Below are 19,582 nucleotides of genomic sequence, written 5' to 3' on the forward strand. Positions count from 1 at the left end.
CTATGTTAATAAAAACACTTTTATGACTAAGTCAATTTCTGCCATATGGATATATTAATAAATTCAAAATTCAAAAAACAAAAGGCATATATAGAGAGACAGGTTAGTAGTTGACTAGGGCTGGGAGAGGTTGGAGGAACTGAGGTAAACAGTATCTTTTGGGGTGATGAAAACGTTCTAAAATTGATTGCAGTGATGGTTGCACAACTCTGTGAATATACCCCCAAAACTGAATTATACATTTTAAATGAGTAAACTGTATGTTATGTGAATTATATCTCAATAAAGCTATTAGAAAAAAAAAAGATGAAATACAGGAAGAATAAGTCAGAAACTAGTGAGTTCGGTTGCCTACAAGAGGTGGGTGGAAAAAGTATGAAAGAGAGGGAAAATGGGAACGCAGAAGAAGGAATGAGTGGAGAATGACACTTCACTGAGTATGTATGTAGTCATGGTAACTTTTCATATACCATAAAAATGTTAACATTAACCAGGATGTGGGGGGAACTCTGTGGTGTTGGACTGGAGTAGGCAATATCAGTATGAATTCATATTTTAAAAATCCATACACACAGATATAGAAATAGATATAGATAGATGTGTTTATACATTCATATATTTCCTAATCTCACCCACAGAAGTCTATAAATAAAGACAATCCAGTAGAAATGAGAACAGCCAGTGCCAATAAAAGGATCCAAGGCTTTTTAGAGAAATGGCTGATTCCATGGGTAGGGCAGGGTAAGTACAAGATGATCTTGGAACATATTGTGTCAGAACATACGGAAATAAAGACGATGGGAGCATGTCGAAAGGGCAAAAGAGCCAACCAGAAGGTACTTCCAATGACCAAATCTAGGACTATCTGAGCAACAAATAATGACAGTAATGAATGTGCATCCATAGAATGAAATAAATCTCTGTAAGTCCATGCTGATATAAATAAGTAAATGAATCAACAAATAAATGGGGAGAAGAGTATGCTCTTTCTGATGACAGAATTCCAATTAATAAAGCATGAGGAATAATGAAAACAGAAAATCATTATTTGGCTGACACCACAGTAATAATTATTACTGATCAATCAATGGATGTTAAAATTTGAGGGCAAAAGTATAATGAGAGGGGGGGAAAAAGATGAAAGACACAATCTCAAAGTGTCTCCCCACAAAATATTTTCTTCACTAAGAAGGGAAAAACACTAACTTATAATGGAGAAACGTGAGAGGTACCACCTTAACCAAGTGATCAAAGTTAATGTCACCACCAAAGAGGTAAAGTGATATCGTATGCCTCCTGATATGATGCACTGAGAAGAGCAAGATATTATTTGTGAGGTATTCTTGCCTAAAAAGGCATAACCTGAATTTTATCTTGAGGAAACATTAGTCAAACCCAAATTGAGAGACATTCTACAAAATAACTGGGCAGTACTTTTTTAAGAGTGTCAAAGTTACGAAAGACAAAGAAAAAAATGAAAAACTATGCCGAACTGTAAGAGAATAAGAGGAATTGACTAATGACTAATGCAATGTGGCATCCTGGATTGTATCTTAGGCCAGAAAAAAGAACATTAGTAATAATTGGCAACATATGAATAAGGCTTGTAGCTTTATTAATAGTATTATATTAATATTAATTTCCAGGTTTTGATAATTGTACTTTGATTATATAAAATGTTAATGTTTAGGAAAGCTGCTGGGGGAAGGATATATGAAAAATCTCTACTATTTTTACAACTTTGCTGCTGCAAAATGAGAAGTTAAAAAAAATTAAAAAATTAAGACCAATGCTGTTACAAACATCCTTGTGTGTACTCTGTGTATATGCTAAATTATTCCACAGAATTAATTCCTGTAAGTAAAGTTACTGAGTCAAAGTTATGCATTTTTTTAAGGTTTGTGATATGTATTTTCAAGCTGTCTTCCAGGAAAGCTGTACAAGATTTCTCCCACCAGCAGTGGGTTACAATTATTTTTCAAATTTCTAAGATGTACCAGATGATCTCTAAGATCATTTCTAGTTCTTATTTGCATCAAAATCTTACCGATATGCCACAAACTAGTTTACATGTCCGTTTTAGAATATATCATTTCCCTGATCACTAGTGTAAAGTGAATTCATGCTTGCATTATTTCTACAGTACATTTTTGGATAAAATTCACATAATTTTTTCTTATTCTGTTTTCTAGTGTATATCTCACCTGCCTTACTTAAGTACAAGCTCTGAAGTGAGGGCCGTATACCTTTGTTTCCAATATTACCCCAGCACGGTAGGTTACACATAGCTGTCTTCAATTTAGCATTGTAGTAGTTAAAACAAGTTGCAACTTGCTTTCTGCCATGACATGTTCAGATACCTTATCTGTTGACATTTTAAGTCCTGATTTCACTTGCATGAGTCCTTCTTCATTTTGCCCTGCTTACATCTTTCCTAGTTCTTTGTAGTTCGGGCTGCACTTGCAGAGTTGGGCACCAACTCTAAGCTAATCCTCATAAGGGCAGGATACTTACCAAGAGTAGGGCATGGAATAACTTTAGACATTCAGATGTAAGCTGTGGTGGCCCAACTGTGACCACAAAGCTTTGTTCTATCTTAATAAGTTGTCTTCTGTGCCAGTCAGTCTTGGGAACTGGACTGAGCTTCACTCTAGATTCCCTATCCTTAGCCCTGAGTATTATCCTTCCTAACAGTCTAGTCTCCATCTTCTAAAACTAGACTCCTTTCACTCCAAGGTGTTTGCTAGGCATTTTAGTGCTTGCTGGCTCCTGGCAACCTCTCCTTTTAGAAGACCAATACAGCTCCTTTTATATAAAAATAGACTTCTCTGAATGACACTGATTTCCTCCTGAGAAAGAGCTTTTTCCATTTTCCCACTACCACTGCTACTCACATAATATCTTGGTGTGTTTACACCAGAATTCCTCAGGTTGTTGTACTCCTGTGGAGACTGTACTTAAACTGACTTGACACCAGATTTGCTACCAACCTCTGTAACCAGGACATCCTATCTCAACATCTGCCTCATGTGGTTTAAGTTTTTTTCAGTCCCTGCTGTCTCGGCTTTCCTGACTTTCCTATTTAACTGATCTGTTATGCCTCCTTCCTTGATCATTAATCTAACTTACTGTAATCTAAATTATCACAGCTTTGGCTTGTGAATTATAGAAACAGCACAAGAGGTCAATGCCCAGAACCTTTCTGGTTGGCATGACTCATCTGGAGAAAAATTATCACCCCAATAGTATCTATTTAATATTTCTATTTTCCTCTGTTAGGTAAAATTCAGAATAAATTGAAGGAAAAAGTGAGCTGTGCTTTGAAACTGAATTGAGACCACCATATACACAGGAACACAGGGAAAGCTGAGTTGCAAACAGATCCCAGATTAAATGTTAGTACTGTCAGTGGTGACAAATGCTTCCATGCTTTACAGATAAGCTTACAAGTGACATGCTGGGTTGGGTTCTTGCTATCACGTGTCAAAGAAACCTCATGACCTCCCTTATGATTCACTTCTTAAGTTGATACACCAATGTGCAGGTTTCAAAAAGTTTACTACAGCCAACTGTTCCATTAAGGTAAAAACAAACAAACAAACAAAACTCCCTTCCTTCCTTTTTTTCCCCAAAATGGTTCTCTGTACTTATAAAACCTCCAATCAAATAAATCGGAATATAGAGATCCTTCATAGAGTAGTATAAAGATAGAGATTGATAAATCAGAGGTCATTTCAAAGGAAATCTTTTTTGATTACCCCTTGCGTCAAATTTTCAAAGTAGCTAGAGTCAAGGCTCTAAAACGTTTAAATCTATATGGATTTGCTATGAGGGCTTAAGGTCTAAATGCTTCAACAGATCCCAGAACAGCTGACTGCAAAACTACTGTTTATTTGATCATAATAAATTACATTGTTGATCTTTCACAATAATCGTGCTATAATCTCTAATTTATGGTAAAACCTTCTGCAAGATACAGAAAATGAAGGCCATGGTTCACCTTCTAGGACTCACGGGCATATTAAGTACAACTAGCAGTTTAGACAGAAATATGAACCTTGCTAAGGGAACTTTATAAATTGTTCCAGGGAACTACACCTTTTGCCTAGGGCTCCACCCATTGTTCCTCATCTAACTTTCCTTAAGACCTAGATATCCTCTAGGCATATAAACAACATCTAGAGGGAGTAATAATTTTAAAACATTTCCTTCATTAAAATCTGAGTCAGAAGTAAATGTTCTATACAAAATTCAATCACAAAGATTTATCTGAAAAACTTCACAAAAAATCCACTTTGAATCACAGAATGTAATCACATTATACATCTTATAAACATAGACTCTTTAGCGATGACATATTCCTACAGCTCTACATTTTAGGCGACTCTACCATTCAGTTCTTAAAACCCTTAAACCAGGAATATCTCCTGGAAATAGAGACATTTCTCAAATGCTAGCTGCTGCTTCCATGTGGGTTTAAAAATGGAATGAATATATTTTATCTTATTTTAAACACTATTTTGAACTTCTATATCAACTTCCAGTAATTATTATCAGAATTTCCATAATTTTATTAACAGCTACAGTATCTCCTAATTTAGTATCAACTGCAAATTTTATTAATGGGTTACTTAAATTTTCCCCTTAATTTAAGGGAAAAAAATGCTTAATAAAAACCAGGCCAGCAGCAATTCTATTTGAAAGCACTTCAGTATAAACTTTCTCCATGACTGAATTCATTAGCCTTTTGCATTAGTCTCTGTTTATCATCTTTAAACCAAGCCAATCTTCATTAATTTTCTAAGGCGTTTTCCCTAGTGCTTTCACCACAGTTTATATATAGCTCCTTTTCTCTACAATTTTTCTAACCCTATCAAATTTGTCTCACTCTAACCCCATGGGATTGTTCATCACTAATACTTTTTAGAGGGATTATTGCAGCTTTTATTCTTTGGCATTTAATTAAAAAAAAACACTTCATCTTTAGTATTTGTTGATCCCTCTGAAACAGAGCTTTATAAACAAGTGTAAGTATAGTTCCTTTCTTTTATTGAATTATGATAAACTGACCACAAAATGTTTCTCGACCCAAATGATCTCTTCCTTCTCAGTATGTACTTTAAGCACTTTACTGTGCAGCACAGCATTCAAAGGCCTATTACAACTTACCATTTCATGCTCACCCACACCCCTCTCCCCTATATGTGACTTTCTTTGTGATACATCACACCCTTTCAGGCTTCTTTGCCTTTTGATCTTATTATTCCGTTAACTTACATTCTTTTGTAATCTCAACTTGCCAAAATTGTAAGTATTCTTCAAAGCCTAATTCAAACATCACTTCCTTTGTGAAACTTTCCCCAACTTCTTCTTCCTTCTGTTATCCTATATAAATTCGTTCATAAAAATTGTATACCACTTCTCATACTGTATTAGCAGGTTATGTCTCTCCTAGATTTTAAGAAAAGGAGTTTTTGTCTTACCTAACTACAATTTTCGACATATAGAAGGCACTCAATAAAACCACACTGACTTGAATTCATTTGTACTGTTACTTTATGTTTTATCTATCGGTGTCTTGCCTCTCCAACTTGTCCTGCTTGCACTTACAGATTCTCAGGCTTAAGTTCTATATTATCTGGCATATTCTTAGCACATGATCAAAAATCTGTGAGTTCGAAGAAATGTTAGAAATTAACACAGTTCAAAACGTCAACCAATGCAATAATTCATTTTACTAAAAACCTTTGTTTAAATATCTATAATGACTCGCATGACCACACAGACTGGTTTGCCCAGGATAGTCCTATTACAATTAATAGCACCCCCTTTCACTTCCAAAAGTATCTAGGTGTTGATGACAAGTTGTATGGTTATCATAATAATGAAAAACTGCCTATTTCCTCAGAAGTACTGGACAGCTGAACAGCCCTAATTATTGTACCTTTTGAATTCTGAACCATGTGAATGTATTGTTTATTCAAAAAACATTTTTAAAAATTTCCCCTTTGTTATAGGTGAGTATGCGTGGAATTCTAGGACTAAAGGAAATCATTAAGAGTATAGGCTAAATTTATTACGATGAGTAAATTAAATAGATGGCTAAGTGTGAAATAATTAATTTGACAAAAAAACTAGGCCATTTTCTTGAGACTTGATTGTTTATTGAACCAGAAAAACTCTAGACATAAGAACTTAAAATAGTTTAGTAGAAGCAGAGAAAAGCTAAATAAACGTTATGGACCAAGATTAAACAAAGGGGGAAGTCCTCAGGAATGCTGGCTTCTACAGGGCTACTTTAAAAATGAATAAATCAAAAATGATGTGAGCTTCTAAAGAAGTTTAATTGGGATAAACTGTCTTTATCCTAATAAAAGGAATAAGGCAATACTTAAGTCTTCATTTAAGTAGCTTTTCATATTCAATGTGCAAACAATTTATTCCTTTTAACTAAGGAAAATTTTAGCTGTTCAATTATCTGAATCATACTTATCTGCTACACCTCCAAAGATTTTTATCTGAGCCAAAAACTTCCATGCAGTGATTCAGCCAAAATAAAATTTTGCCACCAAGTTGTAACGCTCTGAAAAATGAATTTTGGTGTCTAATTGAATTTCAGAAAAATCACTCACTGGATACAAACAATAATTATTCTGAAAAATATTTGGTAATACACCTCTTAGATAAATATCCATTTGTATATTTTTAAGAGCTTTCAATTATAGAAATTGATTATATGGAGTTTTAAAACATGATGGATACATTCTCTAAGAACCATTTAAGCTAATGTCTATCTATCTATCTAACTATAAATGTGCAGGTAAACACAGCTATCATCTAGATATCTATTCACATATGCAAAATGAATTTATAAGATATGTATACCCACCTCTTCATCATAATGTTGTCCAGATCTTAAGAGATTCTACTTAAAGAGAAGTCTTAGAATTGGAGATTATTTGGAAGAAGTTCTAAAAATACAGTTAACCAAGTATGGACTAGATCATACATGGATGCTTTCCTCGATCACGGGGCCCCTGGATGTATTCCTACAAGATTTATCCTACTAAAGTCTATTGGTATTGATCTCATGGTTAAATGTGTAATGGGGAAGTAGACAGTGATCCTTTAAATATACATTCTGAGCTACACTGTGAGCCAGGGGTTTTCCAATCTTGAAGCTATTTATATTTCCTTTTTTTTTTTAAATTTATTTTATTTATTTATTTATTTTTGGTTGTGTTGGGTCTTCGTTTCTGTGCGAGGGCCTTCTCCAGTTGTGGCGAGTGGGGGCCACTCTTCATCGCGGTGCGCGGGCCCCTCACTGTCGCGGCCTCTCGTTGCGGAGCACAGGCTCCAGACGCGCAGGCTCAGTAGTTGTGGCTCACGGGCCCAGTCGCTCCGCGGCATGTGGGATCCTCCCAGAGCAGGGCTCGAACCCGTGTCCCCTGCATCGGCAGGCAGACTCCCAACCACTGCGCCACCAGGGAAGCCCTAAATATACATTCTGAGCTACACTGTGAGCCAGGGGTTTTCCAATCTTGATGCTATTTATATTTTCGCTCAGATGATTCTCTGTTGTGAGTGATTGTCCTGTGCATTATAGGATGTGTAGTGGCATCTCTGGCCTCTATTCATTAGATGCTAGTGGAATTCCCCCACCCTCCACCACCTATCCAATTGTGACAACCAAAAGTGAGGAGAAATACTGTTCCTAGTTGAGAACCACTGCTGTAAACAAATGAGGCAGCATGGTATAGAACAGATTAGACGAGATTGAGATTCAAGAGGCTGGGTTCTAATCCAGCTGTTTTTGTCTCTAACTTTGGGATCATGGGGAAATTACCTAATCTGGCAGTTCTCAAAGTGAATTATGGAGGGTAGTATTGCTAAATCAGCTAACAACCTTATATAACAAATAGCTAAGCCCACTTAACTTTCCAGGACCATACATTTTTCTATTTTATAATAAAAAATATTGACTAAGGACTTTAACTTAGGCTCTAATGCTACTGCTTGTAATAAACCAACTCCTACACCATAAACAGCTAGAAAAGTTGCAAAAATTAAAAAAGAAAAAAATTTAAAACAATAAATGAAGCCAGGACTTGATGGGACAAGATCTCTGAGAAAAGAGAACCTTAAAGACCTAGGCTAATGTGCTAAAAGTTGACCTGCAAATTCTTGGTGCTGGGTGAGAGGTTGAGAATCTACGCAATTGGCTCTTGCTAAGAGGCAGCAAAGCCAACAGAGCTTTTGGCAGTCTCCAGGGCTGGTGAGACAAAAACTGGAGTTTCAGGCTGCCAAGGCAATCAGAATTGAAGTGGCGTGATCCTGAAGGGGAACACAGTGGAGTAAGCCTTATACTCAGGGGTTTTCTCCTTTGAGGTGTTTGCCAAACTTGTAAGGCAGCAGGACAAAAGGCCAAGATGCTAAGCAGAAGACCTCTAAAAGGCAGAGTAATTTTTTGGCAGTTATATGGTGCCAAAGAGAACCTACCAATGAGTAGGGACCCTAGTAAATACGCCAGGATTTCAGGTGAAATTTCAGGAGAGAGACAGCATTTCAGGAGTGGGGAAAAAAACCGGAAGTAGATCGAACCTTATAAAAACTGCAACAAAACCTTGAGCTAGTTCAGTTTTTGATCTAGCTTTACTCTAGCTACCTTCTACAGGAAAACAGTATCACCAACAGAAATGCTATAATTTATTAGGAACAAAAGAAACAGACCAACAGATGACTGAGACATTATAGTTTTTGGACATGCAATTTACTATTACAGTGATTAATATGTTTGAAAAATTAATGAGAAGGTAGAGGATTACACTATAAAACTGGGATCAATAAAAAAGAATCAAATAATTTAGAAAAAGAAGAATGTGATTACTGAAATAAGGAACTCAACAGATGGGACAAAGCAAAAAAGAGAGGATTAGTGAACTAAATGCTAGGACACCGCAAAACACACAAGCTGAAGCTTGAGGCGGGGAAAAAGGACAAAAAATACAAAAAAGGCATAAAAGACATATGGGACACAATAAAAAAGGCCTAAGATATGTGTAATTGGTCTCCAATTGGAAAATCAGGGATGCAGTATCTAAAGAGATAATTACTGAGAATTTTCCAAAACTGTTAAGAGTCATCAACCATAGATTCAAGAAACACTAAAACCCCCAGCAGGATAAATACAAGGAACACCAAAACCAACTACAAAGTTAAAGTCAAAGAGAAATTCCAAAAAGCAGTCAGAGAAAATGGAAATATTATATAAATACCGTATTCAAAGAATAAGACTAAAATAGTATAAAGATGTTAATTCTCTCCAATTGAAATGCAGATTCAATATAATCTCAATAAAAATTCTATTAAGGATTTGGAAAAAAAAAAAACTTTGGGGATGGTGACAACAAGTTGATTCTGGAATTTACCTAGAAATGCAACGGGCCAAGAAGAACCAGGACAATCCTGAAGAACAAAATTAGAAAGCTGACATTACCAGATAAAAAGGCTGATTATAAACTAAGAAACCAACAGTGTAAACTGGTACGAGAATAAAGAGAACAATGGAATAAAGTCTCAAAAAAGGGACACAGATATAAGGTCACTTGAAATGTGACAAAGGTACCAATTCAGTGCAGTTAGGAAAAGGATGTTCCTTTTAATAAGTGATGATGGGTCAACTGGTTACTCATACGCACAAAATAAATGAATCATGCCCTCTAGCCCACACCATATATAACTGATTCTAATTCTAGATGGACTGTGGATCTAGATTAAAAAAATAAAAAATAAAAATTATAGAAAAAGAGAATAGGAAAATATCTTCACGAGCTTGGCATATGCAAAGATTTTCTTCAAAGAACATGAAAAGTTATTACCCACAGGAGAAAACATTATAAGTTGGACTATATTAAAATTAAAGGCTTTTGTAACAAGACTTGCATGCTGACTGTAAGAAGAATTATAATCAATAAGACAATTTAATAAGAGCAAAAGACTTCAGGGCTTCCCTGGTGGTGCAGTGGTTAAGAATCCACCTGCCAGTGCAGGGGACACGAGTTCGAGCCCTGGTCCGGGAAGATCCCACATGCCACGGAGCAACTAGGTCTGTGAGCCACAACTACTGGAGCCTGTGCGTCTGGAGCCTGTGCTCCGCAACAAGAGAGGCTGCGACAGTAAGAGGCCCGCGCACCGCGATGAAGAGTGGCCCCCGCTTGCTGCAACTAGAAAAAGCCCTCGCACAGAAACGAAGACCCAACACAGCCAAAAATAAATTAAAAAAAAAAAAAAGTTACTTTTGGATAACAGTATTTTGACTAGATACTGTAGGGCCAAAGACAAAAAGGACTATAATCTAACACTGTACATTAAGGAAATATGTTTCACACAAGGGTATGGGTAAGCAATTCAAAACTACTTTAAGACAGAACAAATAGTAAATGTATCTTATATAATGAGAACCAGAACTTTCAATGTCAGAGGAAGTTATAAATAAGGAAAGAGAGAAGGCTAGAATGAACTCTTGTTGGACTGGAATCAAAGGTATCAGTTTGAACTCATGGAATTTAAATATATAAATGGACAGATATAGGAATAAGTATAGATGGGTATAGATTCATGGGTTGTTATACATACATATATTGCCAATCTATTTGCAAGAGGGCCTAGAAGCAATGATTCTCAAGTAGCAATGAACATATCTAGCACCCAGATCTGGGTTTCTAAATACCATTTGCTAATAAAAGGAACCGGGGTTATTTGAAGAAGTAGTCGATTCTTGGACCGAGGTAGGTAAATACAAGAGCCTAGAGCATCTTATGTTGTCAAAAGTAAGGTAGTGCTTAAAAAAGTATGGGGACAGAGCAAGATAAAAAGTCTATATACTGGGTGATTCTATTTTAAAAAGAAGCAAAACAAATTGTTAGCAGCAGAAGCCAAAATAATAAGTACATTTGGTGGGGGTAATGATTAGGAGGGGAGCACAAGAGGTGGCTTCTAAAGTGCTAGAAGTGTTCTATTACTTGATCTGGTGGTAGTTGGTACAGGTGTGTTGACATAGTGAAAATCTGTACCAATTTTGTATCCATACTATATTTCAAAATAAACCATACAAAATGTTCTATATTTTGATTATGGTGGTTACACGTTATTTGGTGAAATATATCTGTATTTTACTACATGTAATCTATACCTCAATAAATCTGAATAAGGGTCCTTCCAAAAATAAATGCTATAATAAGGCTAACATTTGCCTAATGTAGGCTGTCTCCCATTTTGCTTTCTAGCTTTGACAGAAAGGTGGGAGTTGAAAGAAGTCTCATTTCTTGACAGGCCTGAGATCACTAAACCACACATACCATGCCCCAAAGATATTACTTTGTCAGGAATGTGACAGTTCCACATATGTCATTCTAAATTATGTTCGACCTCTTGGCTAATTAAAGGACTTTGTCTTTTATGGTTACAAAAATCTAAAAATGGAACATGAGTTAGTAACTTACTTGTTTATATTCATAGTTAAGAAATATTGATATATATTCTGTAAAATCTCATCTGGTAAGAACTTTTTTCCATGAATGCCATACACAGACACTCTGAAAGAATGCTACTTAATTTGTTCCATCCACGCCATTACCAACCTATGCCAACAAGAACATGATTTAAAATTGGTTTGGCTGCAGTAGAGATAACATTTTCAAAGTGATTTATAATAATATTTTGTAGCAGTAGGAGTTGTGATGATGTGCTGACATTATTCTTCCAGCTGCTGAGATTGTTTTCCTTCAGAGTTTGCATTTTCTTTTGCACACCTTCTGTGCCTTATGCCTACCAGAACTGCAAATCACACTGATCTTTTCTTAGAGGGTAATGGACAGCACTGAGTGTTTTCAAAGAACGTGAAAACTTAACTAGCAAATGGGGTGACAAGTTTAAGGACTCAAGAACATGAAGGCAAGGAACTTCAATAACCCCATTTACCCATAATGAAATGACAAAGGACACTACAATGTGACTATCTTAAATTACAAGCATGCCAGAGGCGGGAGACTATTTAAAGTAGTATGTAGATTGCTTGTTATTGTGGATGGGTCCTTGTTACTTTGTGATTTATTGAGAAAGAGAAGCATTCAACAAGGCCTGACTTACTGAAGTACTAGATGCTTAGCTGCTAAAGGTTTTGTTTCCATTATCCCATAGGATCATAGAACTCACAGAAACATTATTAAATCACCTAATCCAATGGTTCTCAACGTGAGAGATGGAGGATAGACAGCACTGCTATATCACCTAAGGGAGCTTTTTCAACAAATACACAATCCTATACTCCCCTTCCCTCAGACTCTATCACCCCCATTCTTATACATCTTCTTGAGGATGTATATTCTAACTCCTCACAGGGATGTATCAGGTTGAGGGGAAGGTGTTTTTATGAAGGGAGGGCTCTATTTACCAAAAGCCCATTAGGTGATTCTAATATAACAGCACCAGTCTTCCAGGTGAAAACCTCTGACCTAGTCTTTTTTCTGTGTGGGCAAAATTACAATTCAAACAGCCCAGAAAGCACTCTGAAAGTATTCAGAAAAGTCTACAGTTTATTCTTCAGTGGACCTATTTTATTGTCTCATAACAGCCACTGTGTAAAATGCATTATTTTCAATTTAGAACAAAAGTCCTATTGCTTCCTCCAATTTTTAGTGATAACTTTAGTATGGAAACTTGGAGAAATTTAAACTTCCTATAAGGACATATATATGTATATGTATGTATATTTACACATGTGTATGTAGAAAATCTTTATTTTTTTCACTACAGTCCTTATCATAGTAAGATGTTAATATATGAAGACCTTATTAGCAGTTGCTTTCCAGTAGGTAATCTGTAGTATTAGTTTTTCTAAAGTTTATAGACACAGAAACGATTTCCCTAACCTGACTCCCATTCCTCTAACAGGTTCATTCAACATTAAAAGGATCAAAATGGATAGAATCATCTTTTCCTTCCTGCCCTTCATCCCTAGTCTCTTACTCATTACTTTCCAGTCCCCCTCAGGTCCCCTCACCCCCCAAAAAGCTCGGAACTCAATTATCCTGTAAGCAATGAACCAATGATGTGACAAAACCTCTGGGCTGGTATGTGACAAAACCTCTGGGCTGGAAGGATAGAGGATGGATACCCAAATGAAATAGAGGTGACCAAAATAATAGGGTAAGTGGAAAAGGCTTTAGATTCACAAGCAATTTATTGGCGAGGAATTCAAAGAATTACATTTATAAAATAAGAGAAAGTAGTTTACAGACTCTGTATTTCAAAAGGAGAAAGGTCTCTAGAATTAAATACCAAGGAAACTAATTTTGTTACATTATCGCTAAATGTCACAAACTTAGCAGTGATCATTTAAAAGTACTCTACAGTGTGAGGTTTAAGGAACTAAAACACGAATTCCTAATTAGTGTTTTAATAAGTGTGCTAGCACTGCCTTGTGCCGTTCTGGAATGTCACTTATGGTAAATTAAGGGACACATTCCTTCCCCATCTTCCATTAGTATTTTATGCTAGGAGGTGGGAAAAAGCTGATCCATATTCAAGAGGAAAGGAGGAAAAACAATAACAAATTGGCATCTCTTCTGTGAATTGCCCCACAGGCCAAGCATTTTTATGTTCTTAATCATTATTAAATGACTTAACATGACACCCAGAGCCTGGCGAATGATTGCATCCTGACATGAGAACGAATTACAAATGAAATGAAAGATCAAGCCGTATTAGAGGATTGCCTCTGGGAAATGAAAATCTTTAATTCTCTTTTATTATTGACATTTATTTGGCTGCCATGAATAACAACATAGCAAAGAGATTCAGCTATGCTTGTGCATTGAATAGCTTATCCCAGGGCTCAAAACTGCATTAACATTTATCATGTTTGCTTTTGTAGCTGACACCGCTGAACAGATTCTCTATCCATCTTGTATTTATCATGCATTGCAGATATAGTGCATCCTCTAATTTAAGTTCATTTTCATATAGTAGGAACAGCAAAGATTAGCCAGCGTCTTTCCTCAAATAAATTCCTGCTGGTAAGCATCCTTAAGAATGGTTTAATAGATTTAATAAAGAACAAAATGAGTTGACAAGGAAATTCAGTCACAGGAAGGGGAAGCTAATTTTAAAGGTTTCAATTTTGGGAAAATTGTGCAAATTCACAACGAGGAAGACACTTGTACAATATGTAGATCTGGAATATATAAAGCCTTAAAATAAATGTCTCCATAAAGAGCAACAAATTGCATTTTATGAATCTGAAGGCAGTATAACAGTTCCTATAAGAAATCTGCATGTTTTTCACTTTTCTAAACAGTGTTCATTGCTAAGACAGGAACAGGCCACATACTATAGGAAGGCAGCAATCCAGATAGTTATTATCAATGAAGGGATATCTTTTCATGACTTATTTCTTTTCTTTCTTGTACAAATTAACAACATGGCTTTTCCTGTCACAACAATTAAAGATTATATACTACCTGGTGCCTTTGCTCACATGGTCCTCTTTAACTGGACTGCCCTCCTTTCTTTAAATCCTTCCTAAAATTCAAGGCTTAGCAAGGATATCAATGTGTCTTGGGAAAAACCACTTAATATCTCTGAATTGTGTCTGAAAAATTATTTTTTACTTTTCTTTCTGTTTTATATACTTTTAATTTTGGAGAATTTTAAGCATATATAGAAGTGGAAGTAATAGCATAATGACCATCCCCCATATACCCATCACATGGCTTCCACAATTATTTACTCATGACAAATCTTTTCATCTATAACCCCACTTCACTATTTACCACTCACTGAATTATTTTGAAACATATTTTTTGAAGTAAATTTCTCAATCGTGCTTTTGACAATTCTAAAATAAGAAAGTTGAAATAAATTAACTGTAGGGTTCCTTCTCCCCACAATTTGACAATAATTTCTTTTTTCACCCATTTCAGGCTTATATATTTAATTCAATAAAAAATTTACTCCATATTCACTATAACTTCTTTCTTCAAGCTTTACTGATCTCCTTCTCTGAGTCAATACAACCCATATACTCTGTACCAATAATTAAGAAATATAATTATACTTTGTTGTATTCATACTTTGATGTGTACCAATTTTATGTTCCAGTTAGATATTTAAGGCTATCTTAAATTTCAGTGTTCAGCAGAGTACTGAACAAACACAGAGGTAATAATTGCTACTGTTTATAATAATTATAAGTTAACTGGTTTTAATCCTAAGGGTTCAGAGAGTATTTAAAGGTTTGTATTTTGGCTTTAATAGTAGGCGGCATCATATTGACAATATTACTCATTTTAATCAATAAATGTTTGTTTACTAGCTGAAATTCCTATTCTATTTATTTATTTTTTAAATTATTTATATATTTATTTATTTATTTATTTATTTTGGCTGCACTGGGTCTTAGTCGAGGCACATGGGATCTTCATTGCAGCATGCAGGATCTTTTTTTTTTTTTTTTTTTTTTTAGTTGCGACATGTGAACTCTTAGTCGCGGCATGCATGTGGGATCTAGTTCCCCAAACAGGGATCGAACCTGGGCCCCCTGCACTGGGAACACGGAGTCTTAATCACTGGACCACCAGGGAAGTTCCCTCTATTCTATTTATATGAGAGCTATAAAATAGATGGCTGAGTAAAAACAGAAGTGAGGTTTTGTTCTTGAAGTTTAAAACTAAGGAAGTAACTTATTTCTGAATTCTATTTGCTCATAATCAGATAAATTTATTTTATTCAAGCACAGGTATTTGCTAAGTAAAATGTCTTTTTTTTTTCAGGAAAGACATTTCTAGACTGACACTATCTCCAAAATATCAAAGTAAATAAACTAAATCAATGTGGATTTACTCAACTGAATTTTAATAAATTAAGTTCTTGAAAATGAAATCTTTTCTGAGAGAAGATAGGTGTATTTATTAAAAGAAAAAACAATAAAAGGTATATTTTCACAGCAATAGAACAAACAGTCTTAAAATTTGTAGGGAACCACAAAATACTCCGAATAGCCAAAGCAATCTTGAGAAACAGAACAAGGCTGGAGGCATCACATTTCCTGATTTCAAATGATATTACAAAGATAGTAGTCAAAATAGAATAGTACTGCAGCATAAAAACAAACACATACATCAATGGAACAGAACAGAGAGCCCAGAAATAAACCCACACATGTATGGTCAATTAATTTATGACAAAAGAGCCAGGAGTATACAATGGGGAAAGGATAGTCTCTTCAATAGATGGCGTTGGAAAAACCAGACAGCCATATGCAAAAGAATGAAACTGAACCACTATCTTACAACATACATAAGCATCACCTCAAAATGGATGAAAGACTTAAAGGTAAGACTTGAAACCAAAAAACTCTTAGAGGGAAACAAAGGGGATAAGTCCTTGATATCGATCAATGATGATTTTTTTTGGATTGCACACCAAAAGCAAAGGCCAAAAAAGCAATAATAAACAAGTGGGGGTTCAAACTAAAAAAATTCTGTACAGCAAAGGAAATCATCAATAAAATGAAAAGGCAACCTATGGAATGGGAGAAAATATTTCCAAGCCATGCACCTGATAAGGGGTAAACGTCCAAAATATATAAAGAACTCATACAACTCAATAGCAAAAAACCAAATAATCCAGTTAAAAAATGGGTAGAGGATCTGAATAGACATTTTTTCAAAAGAGGACAACAGATGGCCAATAGGTACATGAAAAGGTGTTGACCATAACTAATCATCAGGAAAATACAAATCAAAACCACATTGAGGTATCACCTCATACCTGTTAGAATGGCAGTCATCATAAAGACAGGAAATAAATGTTGGCAAGAACATGGAGAAAAGGGTACCCTTGTGCACTGTTGGTGGGAATGTAAATTGGTGCAGCTGCTATGAAAAACAGTATGGAGGCTCCTCAAAAAATTATAAGTAGAACTACCATATGATACAGCAATTCTACTTCTGAGCAATTAGCCAAAGGAAACAAAAACACTAACCCAAAGAGATATCTGCACCCCTATGTTCGTTGCAGTATTATTTCCAATAGCCAAGACATGGAAACAACCTAAGTGTCCACTGATAGACACTCAGGATGGACAGACTTCAGAATGGATAAAGAAAATGTGGTATACACACACACACACACACACACACACACACACACACACACACACACACACACTGAAATATTATTCAGCCATAAAAAAGGAAATGCTGCCATTTGAAACAATATGGATGAACATTCAGGGCACTATGCTAAGCAAAATAAGTCAGACATGGAAAGACAAATACTGTATGATCTCACTTATATGAAGAATTAAAAAAAAAAACAACAAACCCCAAAATCATAGATACAGAGAACAGACTGGTGGATGCCAGAGGTGGAAATGGGGGTGGAGGTGAGATGGGGTGAAAGGCATGAAGGTGGTAAAAAAAAAAAAAAAAAAGAAAAAGTACATTGCTTTGAATAAATTATAACAGAAAAAATATAGAATTTTGTTAGAATGATTAATCTCCATACTACTGGGTTTCTCCCACAGTTTCCACATGTACCTGTAGCCAGTATGGTGTCATCTCTCCCTTGGGTGAAAACCACGATTCGCTGCCTCTCTGAGTTCACCTTTGGAAGAGCCTGGGTCTTTTTGGCTATTTCTTTAATGTCTTCAGTCTATTAATGGAAAGGAGGAAAAAAATTCTCATAACCAATACAATAAACTAAAATTTTATTAGTAGATTAAGGATTTATCTTCTCATGTTCAAAATAAGAGAGACCTGAAGATGTATTAAGAGTTATTATTTAAAAATTTTAACCACATACCGAAGTAAACAGAATAGTATAACAATCTTCAAGGAACCCACCATCAAGATGCAACAATTTTAAATTTATGATGACACTTATTTCATCTATATACCTTTATCCACCTGCCTTTCATATTATTCTGAAGCAAATCTCATATACTAATGTCACATGTAAATGCTTTAGTATGTATTTCTGAAAGGTAATGACTCAAACATAACCATATAACTATTACCATACTTTTAAAAATTAACATTTCTTTGATATCAACAAAAACACAGTTTTCAAATTTCCAATTAATGAGAGATTGTAAAAAGAGTAATATTAAATTATTTTAGAGGTTTACAGAGCATAATTATGCTGATTCTGGAAATAATGCAGTTACTATAATGACAAATTTTTCAAAGAACTAAAATAAGAGAAAGAACTACTTTTTTTAAAGATAAAGTTTTAAAAATTACAAATTAATTCTAGAAACCCTCATGCTATTTTGCATATCACATAGGCTGCGAAGTTTTACATCATAAATGTCTGTCTTGAAATCTAACTCTTGAGCTATGGGTGAGATTTTTAGAATCATGTTTTCAACAATTTTAGATAACTTAAAAACCCATGTCTGAATTCAGTGGGCCTCTACAATTGCCCATGGTTTGGGGTTTGTTGGTAGTTTACTCTATCACTGTGTAAAGTTTCAAACAGTTATGGAGAGAGAAACACATACCAGAGGGGAAATATATCTAAGAAAATAATTTAATTAGGATGCAGGACAGAAGAATTTAGGTAAGTAAGGCAGACAAGTCACATTGGTTACAGACAACATCAGAAACCACGATGTTTTTAAAAGTATGATGGTCATCAGTGAAATATTTGTATGCTGTTTATTCACAAAATACTTAAGAAATTCTGGATGATATATGAACCTAAGCTTCTCCTATACCTAACATCATGATTCCAGAGGACTGCTGTTTCTGAAAAGAATAGCCACTTGTGATTGGACAATGCGCTGACCTTTCAAACATGCTGACTATTCCACTTCTGGTTGCTTATTTTAGAAGAGAACTAAGCCTGAACTCTGATAACATGAGAAGAAATTCCCTCAGTTTGAGGGGAAAGACTATTAGAAATGACTGACAACAGTTGAAAGGACCGCTCAAAATTCCAATGTCTTTTTTCTGTTTGTTTGTTTTTTAAATTTTTACTGGAGTATAGTTGATTTACAATGTTGTGTTAGTTTCAGGTGTACAGCAAAGTCAATCAGTTATATATACATACACATATCTTTTTAAAATTCTTTTCCCATACAGGTCATTACAGAGTATTGAGTAGAGTTCCCTGTGCTATACAATGGGTCCTTATTATTAGTTATTCTCAATGTCTTATAATAATAATGTCTTTACTCTCCCAAATAAATGTATACATTAAAAAAATTACATATATTCTCTCAGTCTCCTTATCAAACACGTATTTTACTGCTGTAGGATTTTTGCTTATGATTGAGCACAGTTCATCTTAAGTAAAGGTAACAGGCAAACTCCAGAAAGATTCACTTTACCATCTTGGGAGTGGAATCTTATGCATGTACTGGATGTTTTTTAAGTAGAGGTCCTTCTTTAAGGTGGTATAAGGAATAAATTAAGAGTGAGCTTCGGTTGTCTTATACCAACCCTGTGAGAAAATATATTTTTTGTGGTAGTTTTGGTATCCTAATCAAAGAAATATTTTTTTAATGTCTCAGATT

General features: G+C 35.1%; 1 protein-coding gene across 9 annotated transcripts in view; it reads right to left on the reverse strand.

Moving 5' to 3' along the window:
* The window catches only part of ADK (adenosine kinase), a 496,766-nt gene that overhangs the window by 58,492 nt on the left and 418,692 nt on the right, over nucleotides 1-19,582 (reverse strand). For all 9 annotated transcript variants that reach the window (XR_014253411.1, XM_082424930.1, XM_082424929.1 and 6 more), the window contains one exon: nucleotides 17,601-17,715. Coding sequence is in view for 8 of the 9 variants with exons in the window: in XM_082424930.1 (XP_082281056.1) it covers nucleotides 17,601-17,715 (115 nt within the window). In the remaining variant the exon portion in view is untranslated. The remainder of the gene's footprint in view (nucleotides 1-17,600; nucleotides 17,716-19,582) is intronic.

The sequence above is a fragment of the Balaenoptera physalus genome, assembly GCF_965194825.1.
Source record: "Balaenoptera physalus genome assembly, chromosome: 14".
Taxonomy (NCBI): domain Eukaryota; kingdom Metazoa; phylum Chordata; class Mammalia; order Artiodactyla; family Balaenopteridae; genus Balaenoptera; species Balaenoptera physalus.